The sequence below is a fragment of the Bombina bombina genome, chromosome 7 (assembly GCF_027579735.1).
Source record: "Bombina bombina isolate aBomBom1 chromosome 7, aBomBom1.pri, whole genome shotgun sequence".
Taxonomy (NCBI): Eukaryota; Metazoa; Chordata; class Amphibia; order Anura; family Bombinatoridae; genus Bombina; species Bombina bombina.
Window position 1 is genome coordinate 353,227,697 of NC_069505.1, and position 19,093 is coordinate 353,246,789.

Here is a 19,093-nt window from a genome sequence, read left to right on the forward strand (position 1 = left end):
TTAATTTTCCATGAGCGTTTACGGAGGTAGGCTCAAGAGCGTGCATGTGTATTGAGCACTTAACCTATAACATTGATACAAACATCAGGTATTTGTAGAGCGCCAACAGATTTTGTAGCGCCACATAGTGCTCAAAACGTGTTCTCCTGGGCCTAACACATTATGCACTCATGGTAAGGAGCTACGTTTTAACAAAGGAGACCAATAGAAACAGGTAAATAGGAAAGTTTTTTTGAAACTGCATTCTGTATCCAATAGGTTATTTTTTTTACTTCTATGAATCTTTACATTCGAGTTGAAAAACTCACCATCACTGTAACTTAATATTTTCATATTGTAGAAATTAAAAAAAACACAACAACAAACACCCCCATCAACTTACATTTAATTGTACTTAAGTTGTCCTCATCTAGGAGATTTTGATTGATGCCTTTCTGCATTGAAGCAGTGACTTCGCTTGTGATATGCGGGTGAGACTCAAGAGACGCAGGTGGTGTGGAATGATAACTTAATCTTGCTCTGAATAAGAGAGAAATAGGAGCCAATGAGATGTTTAGAAGAACCTCTGATAACTAATCAACATTCACTTTATAATTGCCTTTTTTCTATTGTGTATATGAAAGAGCGGTATTTAAAATAGTGTTTTGGTGGAAACAGCAGAACATTACAGCAATACAAGCACAAACTTGTATTACATGCTGTAAAGGTACAATAACCATTATTTATGCAGCAGAGACGTAAAAAAACTAAACATTTTGAAAAACCCTCTTAACACAGAACAAAGTTCAGTTTGTACATTTTTCTTTTACTGTATGCACCTGTGGCAACATTGGTATAAAAGGTGAGGTTATCCAGTATAGGAATCACTGGACAGCAGATGAAGGAAGTGATAGCAGTTGTGTTACAATCAGACCGCACCCCCCCATTGAGAATACATTAAACTACTACTAGCAGTTTGTTGTACCATGTTTCAGACCCTAAATAAGGAGGACTATTTGATCTTTGGCTCTCCACAGAGTCCTCAGATAACGCATCAATGGATGATGTCATCACTGGAGGGTCAGGTGTGTGAAAGACAGGAGATACAGTTAGCTACAAAGGTTAGCGCAAAATACCCTACATGAATTTGTGATTGAGCACTGCAAGTACGGACATCTCCTACACCACCTGATCTTTCCATTTTAGGGTGTCAAAATGAATTTGACTCAGGGATTAAGTGTCTACCAACAGGCCATTGTGCCACTTTATAACCATTTTTTGTGAAATCATCTCATTGCATACCCCCAAACCTTTAAAACTTAACTGGTCAACTTCAGGGCAGAGTCTGGACAGCTTCTTACTAACCAATCAGGACAATACTTCGAACTGCAAGCCAACACAGGCTCTGCCATCAACATTTAGTTTAAAAATGTGCTCCACAGCGCAAAATACTGTGGCATCGCCAATTTAAATAACTATTGTCTGCTTATTTAGTTCAAATTATTTTTTTGGGGGGTGGGGGGAGAAGAGAAAAGGAATACAGTGATAATCTAGCGGTCTACTGACAGCCATTATAATCATGGGTTTTCCTTGCCAGATCTTGGTTAGGGCACACTAATACATATGATGACCTACTTTGTGTCATTTTGTTTTAGAAGGGACTTAAATACATACCCATTCCAGTCATTAAGAAGAAGATTAGCAGCTCTCTCTGTGTCTGGCACACCACCTTTTTTTAACATTCCCCTTTTATGTGCCAGAAGAGTTAAAAACTCAAGCGGGTTTCTGAAGTCTGCAATGTTGTACTGCAGCATAATCTGTAAGAAAAAAGACAACACGTCTTGTAGCAGATTGGAAAAAACAAAACAAATTATGCTTACCGGATAATTTCCTTTTCTTCTGATGGAAGAGTCCACAGCTGCATTCATTACTTTTGGGAAATAAGAACCTGGCCACCAGGAGGAGGGCAAAGACACCCCAGCCAAAGGCTTAAATAATCCTCCCACTCCCCTCATCCCCCAGTCATTCTGCCGAAGAACAAGGAACAGTAGAATATCAGGGTGAAAGGTGCCAGAAGAATATAAGGACACAAAACATAAAATTACGGGTGGGGAGCTGTGGACTCTCTCCATCAGAAGAAAAAGAAATCAGGTAAGCATAATTTATGTTTTTTTTCTTAAATGGAAAGAGTCCACAGCTGCATTCATTACTTTTGGGAAAATACCCAAGCTATAGAGGACACTGAATACCAAGACGGGAGGGTACAATAAGGCGGCCCATACTGAGGACGCCAAGCCTGAACCTCGCAGTTAGTCCAGAAGCCAAACTAGAGACCGCAAACAGACTCGACTGAGCCAACAGTCCTCCAGGAGACACTGTCGCTCAACAAACAGTCGCCCACCGCTCATCTCCTCAAATGAAGGAGACACCAGCAAAAATCCCCAAGGGAACAAGGCAAAGGAGAACCAAGGAAAACGAAAGGTCCCTTAATACAAAACACACCTCCACGAGTGAACCCAGCTCACAGAGACCCAAACAGGGAAAGGGGGCTACGCCTATACCAAGCGAAACCTGGGATAAGACCGAGCACAGAGATGCAACCTACACACAGGTCCCTGAAAAGGGGAACACAAAACCTCAATCGAGGCCCCACGAGAAGGAGTATACCCTCAGAACCCAAAGGCAGAGTAAACCTAATCCTGGAGCAAGTTGAAAGGAGAAATCTATACCCTAGCAGACTAAGCTAACAGGATAGACTCAACACAGCTCCCACATCCAGGGGAGACTACGACCCGAACGCAGTTCTGTAGACCGCTCGGCCATCCTGACCTGCAGACCCAAACTCAACTGGACCAACCCAGCCTCCGGGATCCAAGACAGGGAAACAAAGAATCCGAAGCAGGTACAGGAACGAGCGCAAGGATAGCACAGCCATCCCCACAGAACACAAGTACAACCCGACTCTGAAACGGACAACAAGGCCATAGACCCAAGAATCTATCAAATAAACGCTCTACAAGTCTGCTTGGAGCCAGCAAGATCCCAGGGGGAACCAAGCCCACCTTTCCGCCTCCCATCCAGAAGAAGCCCAAAGCAAAGACTCCATCTCCATAGGGAGGAGAACATTCCCTAAAGAAAAGGGATGATGCCGGAAGGGCAACAACAACTGTCATCAAGGCCCGAGGGCACCGGCTAATGGGAAGAGAAATTCCCAACACTGATGTCCTAGAAAAGGATCCCCTACAAGTAGCTTGCCAAGCAGAGGCACAGCCAACCCATTTGCCTGCAGAGCAGGTAATCCACGGGAACACTGGCAAGCGGACCAGGGGAAAGCAACCCTAAGGCACACCAGAAATTGGACACCCAACACCAGCAGCTGGGAATGAACCAACAACCTTTGCGGTTCAAGCCACACAGCTGATGACATGGGCTACTCTGTGACAGAGTAAAAAATACTCCGAAAACATGGCCAACCGTGACCAGGTTAGGTAGATGGAGCAAGGACACAGCCCAAGTTCCCACTACTGTGGAACACCCTATTTTAAACAACTTCCCAATTTACTTCCATTAACAAAATGTGCAGTCTTTTTAGATTTAAACTTTTTGAATCAAAAGCTCCTACTGAGCATGTGCAAGAATAAGTGTATGCATTTGTGAATGGCTGATGGCGGTCACATGGTACGTGCATGCATTTGTGAATGGCTGATGGCTGTCACATGGTACGTGCATGCATTTGTGAATGGCTGTGTTTAGCAATGGCAACATATGTAGGTAGTGTGCGGTTCAAGTGACTTGTATGGAAAATGGCCCAAAACTCAAGAGTTTGACACACCTGCTATCGAGTGAAAATCATAAAGAGGATACATTAGATGGGACCCATAAACACTACTAGAAAAGCATATTGGCAAAATACCAAAAAGGGGGAATTTCTGTAGGAAGCCGAGTAAAACGTTATGTTCTATTCTGATACATCATAGAAAATTAATTTGTGGAATGACGGGGGAAAATGAATTCCTAACATTCCAAACATCATAGAACAACAACTAAAAATCTGTATTGTATTCACCACATATCGGAAATAAACTGAAGAGTAAAAAATGTTTAATACTACAGGGACATTTTTCTCTGTTCCATATAAAAGAGGTTTCAAAATGCACGGAAGAGCTTTGTGATTATGAACAACTTTTTTTTTTTTCGGTGGGAGTTCTCAATCAGCCACTGTGCTGCACAAACATGTATCCTGTTATTTTCACTTTACATTTAAAGTGCTTTCATTTTTGCATTAATAAAGGTTAAAGTGAATGTAAATTTTGATGCTAAAGTGCCCGTTTTTTTTAAACTTTGATTAAAAACAGGTGCACTTTAATTTTTATATCAGAAATGATGGATAGGTCATCCTCCAATCACTGCTCCCCCCGGGGGAACCAGTGTCCGATTCAATGCCGTGATTGAAGGAAGACTGATTCCTCATTTTAGACCCAGGAAGAGGCTTTGTGATGGGCGGAGGAAGATGTAGCTGCTGTCAAGATTAAAAGGACAAGTTTCTTTTCACAACAGGAGTGAAATGTAAATTTTTATGAATTAAAGTGTCCCTGTTTTTAAATCAAATTTTTAAAAACCGGGCACTTTAGCATCAAAATTTACATTCACTTTAACATCTGCTGCTTTCACTATAAAAATATCAATTTCCAAGTATTATGTCCCTTTTATATGTTCCCCCCAAACAGCGTCTAGAAATCTTCTCTGTTCACTTCTTTTATCATCATGTTCCTTTTCACATCTGTATTTCCTACTCCCCCCTCTTGTTCACTCTTTAGCATATCACTGTATATTTTGGGCTTTACCTTTGTTTCTCTCTTCCCCATTTGTTGTTTCCCTCTTATTCTTATGACTAACCCAGCTTGCTTTTCACTAGTTTGTTTCTGTGCTCACTTAAGATTTTAGAACCTTGTCTGTGTTTAACCAGAGAAGGGAACAAAAAATAAAAAGCAATAAATAAGTACGTTATTTATGTTGCGCCCCCCCCCCCAAATTCCTGCAATTTAAAAAAATACTGCTAATTATTGTAAGGTTAACCTTTCTTTAAATACAACATTAGGTCTATCATGTATTTACTGTTCAAAAACACAAAAAGTTAACTGTTTAGCCATGAGAAGATCAGAGTTGGATCTGACAGTCTTCATTGTTTTTTCAGACTGCATGAAAAGTTCTCCTCATCTCTTCCCAATATAAAACAAAACCTTCAATATAAATAATAAAAAAAAAACCCTGCAAAATCAGAGTAAGACATGACAGTCTTACTAACAGACTATTTTCTCTCCTGTTGCAAGAAAGCTATTTAAGTGACATTCAACTAAAAATTTAATTCCCAATAAATTCATAAAAATGAAACATTGCATTATACATTTATTTTGCTCATTGTAACAAATGTGCAAGTTCCTAGAGAAGCTGGAACTCATGATTATGTCCTAAAAAGGGATATGAAGCCCAAAATTTTTATTTTAGGATTCAGATAAAAACCATGTGATTTTAAGCAACTCGTCATCTGTCAATCAAAATAGTCATCTGTCAATCATTTTGACAATATGGCAGGCGGGAGAGCTGCGCTTATCGTCGCAGCGGTAAATATTCTTCAAAATATATATATATATATATATATATATATATATATATATAAATTTAAAACTTTTCATGAATTAAACCCTTCTTAAAGGGACAGTCTAGTAAAAATTAAACTTTCATTATTCAGATAGGAGCTCAGGACACCTCACACGTCACTACTTGCTTGGGAGGCATTGGACTGTCTGAGGAGCCGGGCAGAGTGAGTGTATGAATAATTATTGTGACTCCAGCCAATTAAGAGCTGCTTACACCGGACTACACCCACACAAGAGAAGAGGCACTGAAATCAAACGTTTAACACAGAAATTTCTCATGCATTCTTTTGAGTAATTGTCAACATTGTGTTTAAGGCTATTAATTACCTGCAGACTGTGCTTTTTGCCGACAGCTGACTTTGGATACCTCATGCAGCAACTTTAGCTGATACAGCCTGGATATTTAAAGTGGTATACACACAATCATGTAAGTCACTGAAGTGTGGCTATTATCACTTTCATGCATGTTGTGTCTCCATTGTGACTTGTAATATCATCTTTACTTTAAAGTTTTACCGTATTAGGACTAGTGTGCCATTATTATTGTGTAGGACAGAACGGTTTTATTTTGGCTTGGTAGTTGAAATCCTGAATGAACAGTGCTTATTTCTCATACACTCCCTGCCAGTTGCGCATGGTAACAGCTCCCCCTAGTCTTTCTGTTTCACTCTGTGAACTGTTTTTTTCTTATTTTGTTATTCAGATAGGACTTTTTAATTTTAACCAACTTTACTTTTATCATCAAAATTGCTTTTTTCTCTTGGTATTCTTAGTTTAAACTAAACATAGGTAGGCTCATATGCTAATTTCTAAGCCCTTGAGGACTGCCTCTTATCACATTCTTTTTAAATCTCTTTTCAACACATACAGACAAAGTAAACGTGACCATATAGATAACACTGTGTTCAGGCACAGGGGATTATTTTAGATTTAGCACAAAAACAATGCTAAATTTAAGACAATAGATAATAAACAGTCACAGTCATGTGATCAGGGGGCTGGAAGAAGGTTCTTAGATACAAGGTAATCACAGAGGTAAAAAGTATATTAAAGGGACAGTATAGACTCATTTTCATATAACTGCATGTAATAGACACTACTATAAAGAATAAGATGCACAGATACCTATATAAAAATCCAGTATAAAACTGTTGAAAAGGTAGCTGGAAAGCCCACTGCAAGTGGGAAATAAGAGACTTCCCCCCCCCTCCCCCTTCTTTTGCATATGAAAAGACCCTTTACACAAACAGGAGCAAGCTGGAGTAGGTATACATCAGTACTCACATAAAACTTTGGGGCTTGGTTAGGAGTCTGAAAATCTGAGCAATGTTATTTAAAAATAAGCAAAACTAAACTTTTTTTTAAAAAAAAACTTCATGGGCTTTATAAATAGATCTACAAAACATTTATGCAAAGAAAAAATGTGTATAATGTCCCTTTAATATAACTGTGTTGGGTATGCAAAACTGGGGAATGGGTAATAAAGGGATTATCTATCTTTTAAAACAATAACAATTCTATGGTAGACTGTCCCTTTAATTTTTAAATGTCTATGCAATGCCGTGGGGCAATATTAGTAACTTGACCTTCACTTTAAAGTTACAGAATGGGCTTTTTGGCCTTTCTGGGAAGTGTGGGATAAGCACAATTTTGCAGCAAAACCAAAAGTATTTCATAGCATAAGCAAAACAATGTTACTTGCAATATTTCTTTTTGATTAGGTTACGGGTAATTCAGTCCTTTTAGCACAGCAGAGTACTCATGGCATGCCAAGATTTGGTTTGCGCAAGAAAAAGCTGTAGCCCAAGCCCAGTAATAGTGTAGTAAATGACGTTTCAATATACTTAAATATTGTATCTTAAGTTTGTTACCTGTTGATTATTGCTGCTTTGTAAAATAAAATTCACTGCTTTTAAGACTTCTTCACTGTCATTATCAAAGGCACTTCGCAGTGTTGTAGCAAGAGGTGGGTTAGATGCAGACACTACTAGACCAGGACTATCGATCATCTTTATATTATCGTCAACTCTCACATCTTGCAGTACCCTAAAAAGAAGAGAAAAATCTTTATGCAATGAGCATGTAAATCAATGAGGTTTTAAAGGGACATGGATGCAAAAATTTAACTTTCACAATTTGTTGTTTACAATAAAAAAAAATAAAAAAAAAGTTCCACTTTATTCCAATTAGCAAATGATCCTCTCTCGCTGGTATCTTTGTTGAAAATGAGCTCACAGAAAGGAACTGTTTAAACAAAAGCATATCAAGAGAAAACCGTTTAACAGTATTTTTTTTTTTTTTTTTTTTTTTTTAAACCTGAATTTTAAAAAAAAAAAAAAAAAAAAAAAAATTTTTTATTTTTTACTTTCATAAACCTTTAAGTAGCTTAAAAAGGGACATACACTAGATTTTTCTTTTTTGTAGATCCATTTATATAGCTGGGAGTGTTTTTGTTAAAATGTAAAATTCAGCTTATTTTTTAAACATTTAACCAATTTTAAAGGGACATGAAACCCAAACATTTTCTTCCATGATTCAGATAGAAGTAAATTGGAAAGTTGTTTGAAATTGTATTCTCTATTATTTAATTTGCTTCTTTCTCTTGTTATCCTTTGCTGAAATGTTTATCTAGGCAAGTTCATGTGCAGCAGAGAACCTAGGTTCTAGCTGTTGGTTGGTGGCTGAATATGTAAACTGATTGTCATTGGCTCACCCATGTGTTCAGTTAGAAACCAGTAGTGCATTGCTGCTCCTTCAACAAATGATACCAAGAGAATAAAACAAATTAGATAGTAGTAAATTAGAAAGTTGTTTAAAATTGTATTCTCTATCTGAATCATGAAAGAAAATTTTTGGGTTTCATGTCCCTTTAAGACTGCTAACCAAGCCTAAATGTTAGATATATACTGATATCCTGGTTGGGTAATGAGTTTTTTGATATGCAGGGGAGGGGAGGAGTGTCTGCCCTTCCCGTTTTCCCAGCCCCTTTCACTGGGTGTCCCAGTCTAACCTCAACAGCGCTAAACTGGTAGCTTCTAAGGAAGTTTTTTTTAAAGGTTTTATACTGGATTTTTAGATCAGCATCTGTGCATATTCTTCTTTATAGTAGTGTCTATTACTCGCAGTTACATTACAATTGGTATATACTGTCCCTTTAAGAATCAGAGCTGGATTAAATGGAATATTCACTATGTCAGTTCCAAATCTGTCATTTCCACAGCGACTAAAACATGATATAAAATAACATTTTTATTAACACAAAAATAAACTATTTTAAAATATGCATAGAGATTATCAGCTATAGGATAACAAATCACTTAGGTGTTAGTTATGTCACAATGTAGTGGTGTCATTTAGAATTACAAATAAGGTTTTACTTAAAGGGACATAAAACAAGTTGGGATAGAGACAAAATATAATATGTACTTTAAATTACATTACCTGCAAATTTATACTGCAGTGCCTCGCCATTAACTCTTTATTATTATTATTCTTTATTTATAAAGCGCCAACAGATTCTGCAGCGATTTTTTACGTTTCGGAATGGTACAACTCTAACTGCCCCCCCCCCCCCCACAGATCTCCTTATATAGCTGTAGCTATATCAACCATTGATTTGGTAGAATGCAATACTTTAACGCTCATCTGCTGGAGCATGCCTAGAAACAAATAAGATGCTGTGTACTCAGTTGAAACACAATGCCTGTGTTTCTGATGCTAAACACTGATGGGGGGGGGGGTGTATTAGACAGCATGGCTATGTTAACTAATTGCTTATTTTTGAAAATTTTAATATAACTGCCAGTCTTTTTAAACTTTTTTTATGCAAACTACAGTTGTGCTCATAAGTTTACATACCCTGGCAGAATTTGTGATTTCTTGGCCATTTTTCAGAGAATATGAATGAGAACACAAAAACTTTACTTTCACTTAGATTAGTGTTTGGCTGAAGCCATTTATTATCAATAAAATGTGTTTACTCTTTTTAAATCATAATGACAACAGAAACTACCCAAATGACCCTGATCAAAAGTTTACATACCCTGGGGATTTTGGCCTGATAACATGCACACAAGTTGACACAAAGGGGTTTGAATGGCTATTAAAAAGGTAACCATCCTCACCTGTGATGTTTGCTTGTAATTAGTTTGTGTGTATAAAAGGTCAATGAGTTTCTGGACTCCTGACAGACCCTGGCATCTTTCATCCAGTGCTGCACTGACGTTTCTGAATTCTGAGTCATGGGGAAAGCAAAAGAATTATCAAAGGATCTGCGGGAAAAGGTAGTTGAACTGTATAAAAAGATATCCAAGGAATCGAGAATGCCAGTGTTCAAACTCTAATCCAGAAGTGGAAAATGAGGGGTTCTGTTGAAACCAAACCACTGTCAGGTAGACCAACTAAAGTTTCATCCACAACTGTCAGGAAGATTGTTCGGGATGCAAAGAAAAACCCACAAATAACTTCAGGTAAAATATAGGACATGTGGTGTGGCTGTTTCAAGATGCACAATAAGGAAACACTTGAATAAAGATGGGCTGCATGGTCGAGTCGCCAGAAGAAAGCCATTACTACGCAAATGCCACAAAGTATCCCGCTTACAATACGTCAAACAGCACAGAGACAAGCCTCAAACCTTCTGGCACAAAGTCATTTGGAGTGATGAGACCAAAATTGAGCTTTTTGGCCACAACCATAAACGTTACATTTGGAGAGGAGTCAACAAGGCCTATAATGAAAGGTACACCATACCTACTGTGAAACACGGAGGTGGATCGCTGATGTTTTGGAGATGTGTGAGCTACAAAGGCACAGGAAATTTGGTCAGAATTGATGGCAAGATGAATGCAGTATGTTATCAAAAAATACTGGAGGAAAATTTGCATTCATCAGGCCGGAAGCTGCGCATGGGACGTACTTAGACATTCCAACATGACAATGATCCTAAACACAAGGCCAAGTCGACCTGTCATTGGCTACAGCAGAATGAAGTGAAGGTTCTGGAGTGGCCATCTGTCTCCTGACCTCAATATCATTGAGCCATTCTGGGGAGATCTCAAACAAGCAGTTTATGCAAGACAGCAGAAGAATTTACAGGAACTGGAGGCTTTATGCCAGGAAGAATGGGCAGCTTTACCATCTGAGAAGATAAAGAGCCTGATCCACAAAAGACTTCAAGCTGGCATTGATGTTAAAGGGGGCAATACACGGTATTAAGAAGTGGGGTATGTAAACTTTTGATCAGGGTCATTTGGGTAGTTTGTTGTCATTGGGATAAAAAAAAAAAAAAAAAAAAAAAAAAAAAAAAGTGTAACCAGTTGATTGATAATAAATGGCTTCAGCCAAACAATAACCATGAGTGAAAGAAAAAAGTTTGTTTTATCATTCATATTCTCTGAAAAATGGCCAAGAAATCAAATTCTGCTAGGGTTTGTAAACTTATGAGCACAACTTAATAAGCCCTTTCAGGATATGCACAGATCTCAACATCTTTTATAGCACATTACAGGTATACCTCACTTTACAGCGATTCGCTAATACAGCGCTTTGTGGAGCTGAAGTTCAACCTCCAAGGATTTTAAAACAGTGCTGTAATCATTGTGAAATTGCGAGAAAAGTGACTGACACCGTTTTGTTATGATCAGTTTACTCTGTTTTTACAGCGGGGCTCCGATCCCTAACCCGCTGTATGAGCGGGGTATACCTGTATAGTGAAATCATAGATACTGTGTGATTTGTCTGCTGCAAGGAAAACACTTCAGCCGCCTTATTTGCAAGTAAAAACCGACTTTATTTAAAGTCAAAATTAAGCATGGTACAAGTGAGCTCGGGAGGGAGCACTAAGAATGAAACGTCCGACGCGTTTCCTGCCCGGAGGCACTTCGCCGGACGTTAAATTCTTAGTGCTCCCTCCCGAGCTCACTTGTACCATGCTTAATTTTTAAATAAAGTCAGTTTTTACTTGCAAATAAGGCGGCTGAAGTGTTTTCCTTGCAGCAGACAAATCACACAGTATCCAGGAATCCCTTTTCTTGAGACTAAGGAGTGTCTCAACTTCAGGTTGCAAGGAGCCTCGTTACCACCCACGCAGGAACATATAGAACTTCACAGTGGATACAAGGTAATCTCTTTTTTGATTTATAGAGATACCGATAGATGTAACATATACTCATATTTACATCACACATTCTCAATCTGTGTTCTTGTGTATACTGCGGTGAGGTGAACTAGAGACTTTATATTTACACAGAAGAAAAAAAAAGTACTTATATTGCTACATAGCTTGAAGCTTGACTCAACATAGGAGTATACACTATATTTAAGTGCAAAACAATTACAGTGTGTTTGAGTGCGCCTTATCATCTAGTGAAATCATAGTCAGACCATGTCATATCAATAATTGACCTTGCAAATCTGGTCCCTATTTGAAATTGCCACTGAGCCCATCAGCAGCAGTTTTCGATTGGAAGCCAGCAGTTCTGTGGCTCCTGAGCAGTACTTTATCCATTTGTTTACCCAACTTGAGGGGGTTGTTAATGATGAAATTACATGCTCAAACAATAATAACCCTTTAATTAGGACAGTACAAATCAATACAGAGAAGAAAGCATGTGATAATTTAACACCCCTGTTGTTGCTCGTTTACATAGAATGTGTGCTGTGCCTTTACTGGGACAATAAGCTTCCACTCTATTATGGCCCTATTGAATAAAAACTTATAGAATGCTGTAAACACGATTGAAATTACGAAAGATACAATAATAAAAAAGTGTATGAAATAGTATCGCATAAACAGACACTATTATAAAATGTTCTTCCAATGATACTGCCCCATTAAGTTTTTTTTTAAATTTATTTATATACACAACATGTTTTACATTCTTACCTAGTAGTGCCCTTCTTTGCTGCAACATTACAAACACGAACTTGTTTCAAGCTGTTGATCAAGCTACTCTTCCCCACATTAGAAAATCCTACAGATAGGAGTATGTTAAGCAGATCAGTTATGCAATATTAATTTATGACCTCAGCATGTATATTTCAGAGGTTCAAACAACTAAAATTCCACACAGCGTGTATCAAACCAACTACACTAAATTTGTAACATTTGCTAAAACATATACATTTAATTCAATTTGTATTTAATGTGTTTGTTTTTTTTAATCTTTGGAAGGAGGTTACATGCTACAAAGAGTATCATGGAATTTATTAAATAATGAATGAGTGTCCGTTTTTTAAAAATACTATTAAAAACAGGGGAACTTTCATTCATTAAACTTTACATTGAAGAGAGTCTTTAATTTTTTTAAAATACCCTTTTCTTTAGGAAACCCAGACCGGCGATCTTCCGTCTGCTTCTCATGCTGTACTTAGCATATCGAAGATGAAACCAGCTTCCTCCAATCGTTGCATGGCCTCACGAGCTGGACGCCTCGGGGTGCACGCCATGATTGGAGGAAGCTGGTTTAATCATTGCAGTGCTAAGTACAAAGGAGCTGAAGGCAGAGGATCGCTTTACATTCACTTTAAATATTAAAAGTTGGTTACAATTTGAATACAAACGTGGGATAATATCACTGTTACTAGTCAGGGGTTAAAAGCTACTAAAGAATAAATGTAAAATTGTCTCGAGCTAGATTAAGTGCAGAAAACAACTAAATATAATAAAGAGAAGAATCCTATAATGCCTCAAAGTATCTGAAAAATACAGTGCGCTAAAACAAAAGCTAAAATATGCACTCAAAACTAGACCGATATGTATAATATAAAATTAATTGGTGTTTTGAATTTTTTTTATTTTTTTATAAAAGATCACAAAACATAAGTCACAACATAAGTATACAAATACCCAAAATTAAAAGTAACAATTTGCTTGAGCACAACTTCCAAATATAAAGTCTCTCCTTTATGTATGGTGTCTTCCGGATTTGTATGCCGAAGTGAAGACGTTAATCTTCCTCCAACCAAACAGGGTGTCACCACCCCCACTTCGGCATCCCATGTGACCGGCTGGTCTGTGACTAAAACCCCATACAAATCCGGGAAGACACAGAGCAGTTAATTCGTTTAGAGTCCAACTGATAGCTACAGAGGACACTATTTGGATGACTACCATACACCATCCGGAGTAAGCAATTGAAAGCCCCATATGTTTTGTGATTTTATGGATTTTTTTGTGTTTTATATGACTAACATTTTGAAATAACACAGATGAATTATATTATACATAAGTCTATTTTTGAGTAGGGATAGACCGATATATCGGAGCAGCCTATTAGGACCGATATTTGGAATTTCTGAAATAAATCGGTATCGGCCAGAAACTTACCGATATGGAGCAAATCAAAATAAATTTAGCTTTGTGTACTTCAGGGAAACTATGTAGTTTCAAGTGACAATTCATCACACAAATCATCTATAGCACATACTGTATAAGATGGACATAGCATCTAATAATAAATAGCACTAATAACAGAGTCCAAGCCCAGGTGTTCCTGAGAGCTCAGTTACCAACTACCATAACCCCAATGGCAGGCCTGTAGATGGACTTGCATAAACAAACATATGATTAGTGAAATGGAAAATGTGATCTTTAAGTGGCACTTAAAGCTACATAGTTTCCCTGAAGTACACAGAGCTAAATTACTTTTGATTTGCTCATAGGGGTTAGCAATACATACAATCAATCTGCATGCTATTTGTTGTCACAAATAGAACATTTGTTGCATTCTGATACATTTTATTATATATATATATATATATATATATATATATATATATATATATATATATATATATATATATATATAAATATTAATAAAAAAAATTACATTGGGATTTCTCTCATTTTCAAGTATGTCCTGGGTCCACAAAACATTGCATTGATACCATAGCATACAATAAAATACAAAAATCAATAATACACAATATATGCAAAATTTAACATAGAACAGGTAAGAAATATATAATCATCTCTGGTGCATTCTGTTTTGAGATACGTAGAGAGGGATCTCTTAAAGGATTTTAGGCTTGGGGAAGGTTTGAAACTGTGCGGGAGGTTGTTCCATAATTGTGGTGCTCTGTAGGAAAAGGAGGATCAAGCTGCTTTCTTTTTGTATTGAGGCAAACTAAATAATGTGCTTGTACTGGATCGGAGGTTATAGGAGGCGGGAAAAGCTGGGGAGAGCATTCTGCTCAGGTAGGGTGGGAGCTTCCCAGAAAAGCTCTTAAACACAAGGAAGGAAAGATGAAGGGTGCGTCTGGATTCCAGCGACACAGGTTATTTTAGCATGTCACGATAATGGGTCCTGTAGTTACATTGTAGCACAAAGCGGCAGAATGACTTATACAATGTATTAAGTTTATTAAAGTGAAGGTAAAGTTAACTATATCTCACAATATACTAACACTTGTCACCCAGATTGAATATGAGTTTCATTCATCACTTTTTGAAATTTTAAATTATAAAGCAAGTTATTAGCGTTTTTACTCAGAAGTTTTAGCTAGTGAGATTCAACCCGTAATATATATATATTTTTTTCCAATGGTCACGTTTTATTTTAAGCCTATTGAAATGCTGGCCGTTAGGCGGCCGTCAAAAAACGTCATCCGCCTCTCTCATGATATGCGCATGCGTTAGTCATCTGTCGAACTTCATGCGTCAGAAGTCTGTGCGGTTGCTGAGCTCAGAGATACACGCTGACAGCTGCTCAGCACCATGCCGAGGGCACGGAGAGGCAACAAGTCATTTAAAAAGAACAGTGGGAGCCGCGGTGAGCTAAGGGGAAAGCGGATGCTAACAATTAAAAGCCCTGGGAATTTAGAGACAAGTGGCTGGGGATTTGTGAATGTGTTACATGTTACACATTACACATACGCATGCGCAGTTCGTTACATATAGAGCGGGTGGGACAGCTCTATATGTCATTCACAGTAAAACAAGGAAATGGCTGTTGGGAGGAGTCAGGGACCAAACGGTAGGGAAAAATAAAACTGATTTATTATATATTTATACAATCCTTTGGGGAAAATAGTTAGCGACTGAGTTATGTAGAATATGAGTGACTCAGTATACATATTTGTAAACATTTACCTTCACTTTAAGGTGAGTTAGCGGTGCAGGTGCATTTACTACATCCCCATAATCCATGATTGGCACAATCTTTTACTTTACTGTAGGGTTGAGGCAGGACTTGTTTCTGTACAGGGCACCTAGTTTTGGATTTTGTTTTGGAGAATATATACACACACAAAGAAATATACTCAGTTTTAAAAATTTGAGATCAGAGTTGGATCTGAGTCTTCATTGGTATATCAGACTGCATGAAAATTTCTCCTCATTTCTCAAAATGAAAACAGGATGTTCAAATTACAGAACCCTCAAGTTACAAGAAATACAAATTAGGTCTTCAAGTGTGTGTTGTGAGGGATCCAAAACAAGCAAAAACTTACCTATTAAGCCAACTTTAATCCGTTCATCCTTTGAAGGACAAAGGCTATGAAGAAGCTTCAACAAAGCTTCTCCGCCAAGACAAACTGTGCCCTTTGTTACATCAATGCAGCCAGGGTTGACTTTACGGGTCTTTACTTGCTGAAAAAGTTTAAATGTATAGTTAATATATTTTATTACATATGTATATAAAAGTGAAGTTTACATTAATCTTTCATGGTTCAGGTAAAGCATACAATGTTAAGAGAATACCAAGGAAAGCTCAGGAACAGCAATACAATGCTGTATTACTGGGAGCTAGTAGTTGTATTGGTGGTATTAATGAAATGCGTTCAGCTAGGTCCCAGTAGTGCATTGTTAGTCTAAAGCCGACTTTAAGCATGCAATACCCAATAGGAGAATTTGAAATGGAGGAAAGATTTACCATATTTTTCTCTTGCACTTGTGTTGAACACTTAAAGGCCACTGTTGGAAGCTCAGTCTTCAAAATCTGTAGCCATTTCTCAGCATTTTGCTTGGGCACCAAATCTGGAAGCAAAAAAAAATGCAATTTACAAGAACATTAATTTCAGAGTAAAAAGAGAAATGTAAATTAGACCGTGCAAGATTATAGGAAAAGTTACTTAGAATATAATGAATACCAACACTTTCTATTGAGCCAGAAAAGACACCAGCTCTTTGAAATTCCAAATGGTTATTTGTTATCAGAATTATTAGTTTAAAGGGACAGTAAACTCAAAGAAATTATATTACATTATTGTAAAGTTTTTTTATTTAGCCCCCTTAACAACCACAATGTACCCTGTATGTCGCTTGTCGTTTAGGGGTTAAATTACAAATCCTCATACATCTATTAAAACCCGTCATGTTTAAATAAAACATAAGTGAATAATTATTTCCAAGCCCTCCGTAATATTCATTCATGTATCACGGATGGCTACCTGGGTGCCAGCCTTGTGAATGAGAGCGCGCATGCGCATATCAAACACTGACATCACTGCCAGAAAACTAAGCTCATGCCGGCACTCCCATCTTAATTAGTGTAGATCACATGACATTGATAAAGTGTGCATAAGAGTCTCTTGAATATACTCTTCATATTATAAAATACTTAATCACCTACACTAACGTTTTTTGTCTTTATTTTTTAGCCATTTGAGAATTTTAATCTTGTTTTGCTGGAAATCTTAACCGAATTAGATATGGGAAGATCAGAGTTGGATCTGACAGTCTTCATTTTTTTTTTCAGACTGCTTGAAAAGTTATCCTCATATCTCCCCAGAACTTTAAGACTGTCAAACATTTTACATGTAATGAAATCAAAACATCCAATGGTTTCACTTACCAGTTTTATTGAGAATCAGTATTAGCTTCTTGTTTGGATGTTTGAGAACTGCTTCTTCTGCTTGCACACTTCTGCTACCTATAGGGTCTCTAGCGTCCAAGACTTCCAAGATAACGTCAGAAGCTTCAATCACCTACACAAAAAGAAATGATATAAAAGGAAGCTCATCAGTAGGTAGCAACTGTATTTTATGCAGCAGATGACAAATTAACATCAAGCTTAGAGGCCAGGCACACTAATTTCATTAGCCAGACAAACATAGGAGGCTCCACTGGTGCCCATAATTTGTAAAGCCCTGTTTTATGGACGGTTAACTGCACAATTTATGGCCTATATATCTTGTGTACTGGAATGTGACTGCAGATTGGACCACTGTTTGTTTCTGCTCTGTAATTACCTAGTAGCAAAAGGGTTTTACAGATAGACCATGTTTTAGCACAAGCAACGATGCGAGTCTAATGAATGATAGCACACAATTTTCACTAGAATAGCCTGTTAAAATGTCTTATCAAATGCTGGTGAGGAGCAATGCACTACTGGGAGCTAGATGGTGCCTCTTGTACTGGCTCACCAGATGTGTTCAGCTAGCTCCCAGAAGTGCATTGCTGCTCTGAAGCTAAATTTAATGTGTGTTTTCAGGAGTTACACATTATATACAAGTAATAGTTTAATAAAATGCTCTTACACTTTACATTTTCCTTTTACACGTTCATGTTCCTTTAACTATTTCAATCCAATATTTATTTACAGGGAACAAAACTAGGTATGAATAAGGCCCACTACACCCACAAGAAGCTAGACTGTGCTAGTTCTATGTAAACTATTCAGTAAGTATAGCAATTTTTTTTTTTTGTGGCTCACAATTCTCTTATTTGCACAATAAATCGAAATTGTTAATTAGGATTTATCTTTCACATTATAAATAGTTTAATATCTTAAACTCTTCTTTTGTTTGTCTTTATTTTTAGCCATTTGAGCTGTTCATTCATATTTTTGCTGGAAATCTATTTAAACTGTTTTAGTCATAGGAAGATCAGAGTTGGATCTGACAGTCTTCATTTTGTTTTTTTCAGACTGCTTGAAAAGTTCTCCTCATTTCTTCCTAATACTTCAGGATCGTCAGACATTTTACATCAATAAAATCAAAAGATCTACACAATTGTGACATTGAAAGACAATTCACATACTGATTTTTATTATGAAATGGCTTTTTTTGGTTTTGATAATTGAGAACAACTGTTCTTTAGTGCATCTAAAAGCAGCTTAAAGCCCCCCCCCCCCCTAAAACCACAGAATTAAAAGCTAGGTTACAAATAAAGTCTCCCCTCATTCAAACCAAACACAGTAAAATAAAAATGTTCATAAACAAAAATACCAACCTTGTTAACCTCTCTGCAAAACAATTTGCAAGGATTCTCATTACTCTGCTTTTTTGCTTTCGCAGCCTTAACTTTTTCCTAAAAATACAAAATTCAATATAGATTTAGTGATTTTTTTTTTTTTTTTTTTTTTTTAAAGGGACAGGGTACTATGATTTATTTTCTCTCCTTTAATGTGTTCCTAATTATCTATTTTATCTCTTGGAGCCATTTGTACACTATTTAATACACTTCATTAAATTTTCAGTACTTAAAGGGACAGTCTACTTGAAAATGTTTGTTT

At 37.2% G+C, this 19,093-nt stretch overlaps 1 protein-coding gene and 4 non-coding genes across 5 annotated transcripts in view; all 5 read right to left on the bottom strand.

The window, feature by feature from the left end:
- GNL3 (G protein nucleolar 3) overlaps positions 1 to 19,093 on the bottom strand; it is a 37,184-nt gene that overhangs the window by 4,764 nt on the left and 13,327 nt on the right. Inside the window, exons 5-12 of the mRNA XM_053721034.1 lie at positions 18,811 to 18,888; positions 17,432 to 17,564; positions 16,511 to 16,614; positions 16,089 to 16,227; positions 12,523 to 12,610; positions 7,508 to 7,682; positions 1,654 to 1,796; positions 383 to 519 (exon numbers count right to left, since the gene is read on the bottom strand). Coding sequence (XP_053577009.1) covers positions 383 to 519; positions 1,654 to 1,796; positions 7,508 to 7,682; positions 12,523 to 12,610; positions 16,089 to 16,227; positions 16,511 to 16,614; positions 17,432 to 17,564; positions 18,811 to 18,888 — 997 coding nt within the window. The remainder of the gene's footprint in view (positions 1 to 382; positions 520 to 1,653; positions 1,797 to 7,507; positions 7,683 to 12,522; positions 12,611 to 16,088; positions 16,228 to 16,510; positions 16,615 to 17,431; positions 17,565 to 18,810; positions 18,889 to 19,093) is intronic.
- On the bottom strand, positions 5,124 to 5,201 carry LOC128637123 (small nucleolar RNA SNORD19). Its single transcript, XR_008398987.1, has one exon. It is a non-coding gene; the product is annotated as a small nucleolar RNA SNORD19 (small nucleolar RNA).
- On the bottom strand, positions 15,907 to 15,982 carry LOC128637124 (small nucleolar RNA SNORD19). The gene has a single exon (XR_008398988.1). It is a non-coding gene; the product is annotated as a small nucleolar RNA SNORD19 (small nucleolar RNA).
- Positions 17,285 to 17,363, bottom strand: LOC128637125 (small nucleolar RNA SNORD19). Its single transcript, XR_008398989.1, has one exon. It is a non-coding gene; the product is annotated as a small nucleolar RNA SNORD19 (small nucleolar RNA).
- Positions 18,452 to 18,532, bottom strand: LOC128637126 (small nucleolar RNA SNORD19). The gene has a single exon (XR_008398990.1). It is a non-coding gene; the product is annotated as a small nucleolar RNA SNORD19 (small nucleolar RNA).